This window comes from Eimeria mitis, genomic scaffold, assembly GCF_000499745.2.
Source record: "Eimeria mitis Houghton genomic scaffold, Emh_scaff1112, whole genome shotgun sequence".
Classification (NCBI taxonomy): Eukaryota; Apicomplexa; class Conoidasida; order Eucoccidiorida; family Eimeriidae; genus Eimeria; species Eimeria mitis.
The window spans coordinates 497-2,440 of record NW_013567658.1 but is presented as its reverse complement, the minus strand read 5'-3'; the positions used below and the strand labels follow the sequence as shown (position 1 = coordinate 2,440).

The 1,944-nt window shown below is 65.5% G+C and overlaps 1 protein-coding gene across 1 annotated transcript in view; it reads left to right on the top strand.

The window, feature by feature from the left end:
- The window catches only part of EMH_0029810 (uncharacterized protein), a gene marked incomplete at both ends in the record, with an annotated part of 2,821 nt that extends 947 nt beyond the window's left edge, over window positions 1–1,874 (top strand). Inside the window, 4 exons of the mRNA XM_013494345.1 lie at window positions 3–1,266; window positions 1,425–1,553; window positions 1,761–1,818; window positions 1,869–1,874. Of these exons, the coding sequence (XP_013349799.1) occupies window positions 3–1,266; window positions 1,425–1,553; window positions 1,761–1,818; window positions 1,869–1,874 (1,457 nt within the window). The remainder of the gene's footprint in view (window positions 1–2; window positions 1,267–1,424; window positions 1,554–1,760; window positions 1,819–1,868) is intronic.
- Window positions 1,875–1,944: the final 70 nt, after the last annotated feature.

Sequence of the window (1,944 nt, the reverse complement as noted above, 5' to 3'; positions counted from 1 at the left end):
AGAAGTGCGGCTGACTCTGCGGCAAGGTACCCGGCACAAAGTACCCACTGGGGGCCCCCTTGGGGGCCCCTTGGGGGGCCCCTTTGGGGGCCCCCAAGGGGGCCCCTTTGATGTGGGGCCCCCTGCCAGAGACTCTACGAGGGGGGCCTACCTGCAGGAGTTGCTGTCTAATGAAGGGTACTGTACCCTACCTGAGGGGCCCCCTCCCTTTGGGGGCCCCCAGTGGGGGGCCCCTTCCCTTACCTGCTTGCTGCCCTGGGGGCACCCCCCTGAATCAAGTCGCTCTGAAGCAGAAGCAGCAGCAGCAGCAGATGAGGCTCAGGACACATATCCTGCCTCCAGCAGCAGCAGCAGCAACAACAACAGCAGCAGCAGCAGCAGCAACAGCAGCAGCAGCAGCAGCTGGGTGCTTGGGGGCATGCGCACTGGCCTGCCAGGGGACAGAGAGGAGGGGGGCCCCTTTGGTGCCTCCTCAAGAGGTTTCTTGGGGGCCCCTGGGGGCCCCTGGGGGGCCCCCCCTCAATCCTCTATCACTGACTCCTTCCGCGCGTTTCTCTGCAACAAGGAGGCAGCAGCAGCAGCAGCAACAGCAACTGTTGCTGCTGCTGCTGCTGCTGCTGCAGAGGAGCGAGAGAACTCCAGTAGATCGCAAGAAGCTTCTGGGGACCCCCCCTTTGAGGCGGCCCTGAGGGGGCCCTTGGCCCTCCCCGCTGCGGGGGCCCCCCCATGGGGTGCCGCAGGAGCAGCAGCAGCTGCTGCTGCTGCTGCTCCTGCTGCTGGCGAGCAGCAGCTGCTGCGTCGCTTCACCGCCTTGTGTCTTAGAGGGGAGAAGGAACGTGGGGTGTCTGTGGGGCCCCCCAGTATGGCGCTGCAGCAGCAGCAACAGCAGCAGCAACAGCAGCAGCAACAGCAGCAGCAACTGCAGCAGACTCTGACACCTTACGCCCTAGCAAAGGGGGGCCCCCCAAGGGGCCCCCTCTGTGCCTCTAAGGGCCTCCTCTCCATACCTGAGGAGGATCTGCTGCGCCTTCAGGGGGCCCCCTCAGCAGACGGGGGGCCCCCTGGTGCAGGGGGCCCCCGTGGAGCTGGGGGGGCCCCTGAGTCGTTGCCTGCAGCCGTTTGGCTGTCTGCTACTCGCCCCTACCGCTCAGCGGAGGGGGCCCTGGCGCTGCGGCTGCCTGCAGCAGCAGCAGCAGCAACAGCAGCAGCAGCAGAAAGCCTAGCAGCAGCAGCATTGGGGGGTACCCTTGTGAGTCTGACTCAGAGGTGAGTAGCAGGAGGAGGAGCAGCAGTAGCAGCAGCAGCGACAGCAGCAGCAACAGCAGCAGTAGCAGGAACCGCAGCGACAGCAGCAGTACCAGCAGCAGCAGCTGCAGCAGCAGCAGCAGCAGCAGTTCTCCTTTCCCGTTGTGTGCTGTGTACAGGTTAGAGACAGCTCGCTTCCTGCTGCTGCAAGGAGACAGACAGCAGCAGCAAACGACAGCAGCACCACCTGCTGCTGAGGGCCGCCACCCCCCGCAGCCTCTCCTCCACGTGCGTTGGCCCCAGCCAGGGTACGGGGGCCCCCCCTGTGGGCCCCTGGGGGGCCCCCTTGGGGGGCCCCCTGGGGGCCCCTCAGGGGCCCCCTGGTGCTCAGCAGCGGGGGAGATGGGTTTGGGTTTACAGGGGGCTCTGCCGCTGTGGCTGCAGTGCTGCTGCTCCGCGTTGTTAGGAGACCCTTCTCCTCTGTTTCCTCTTGCTGCTGTCTGCTGCTGCTGCAGCGATGGCATTGACCCCGAGCAGCAGCAGCAGCAGCAGCAGCAGGTTGTATCTCCTGAGGTGTACGTACACCCCCAAGAGGTGCTCTTTGGTTCTGCGTGCACCTGCAGCAATAGCAGCAGCAGCAGCTACAGCAGCAGCAGCTACAGCAGCAGCAGCAGCAGCAGCAGCAGCAACGTTGGCTGT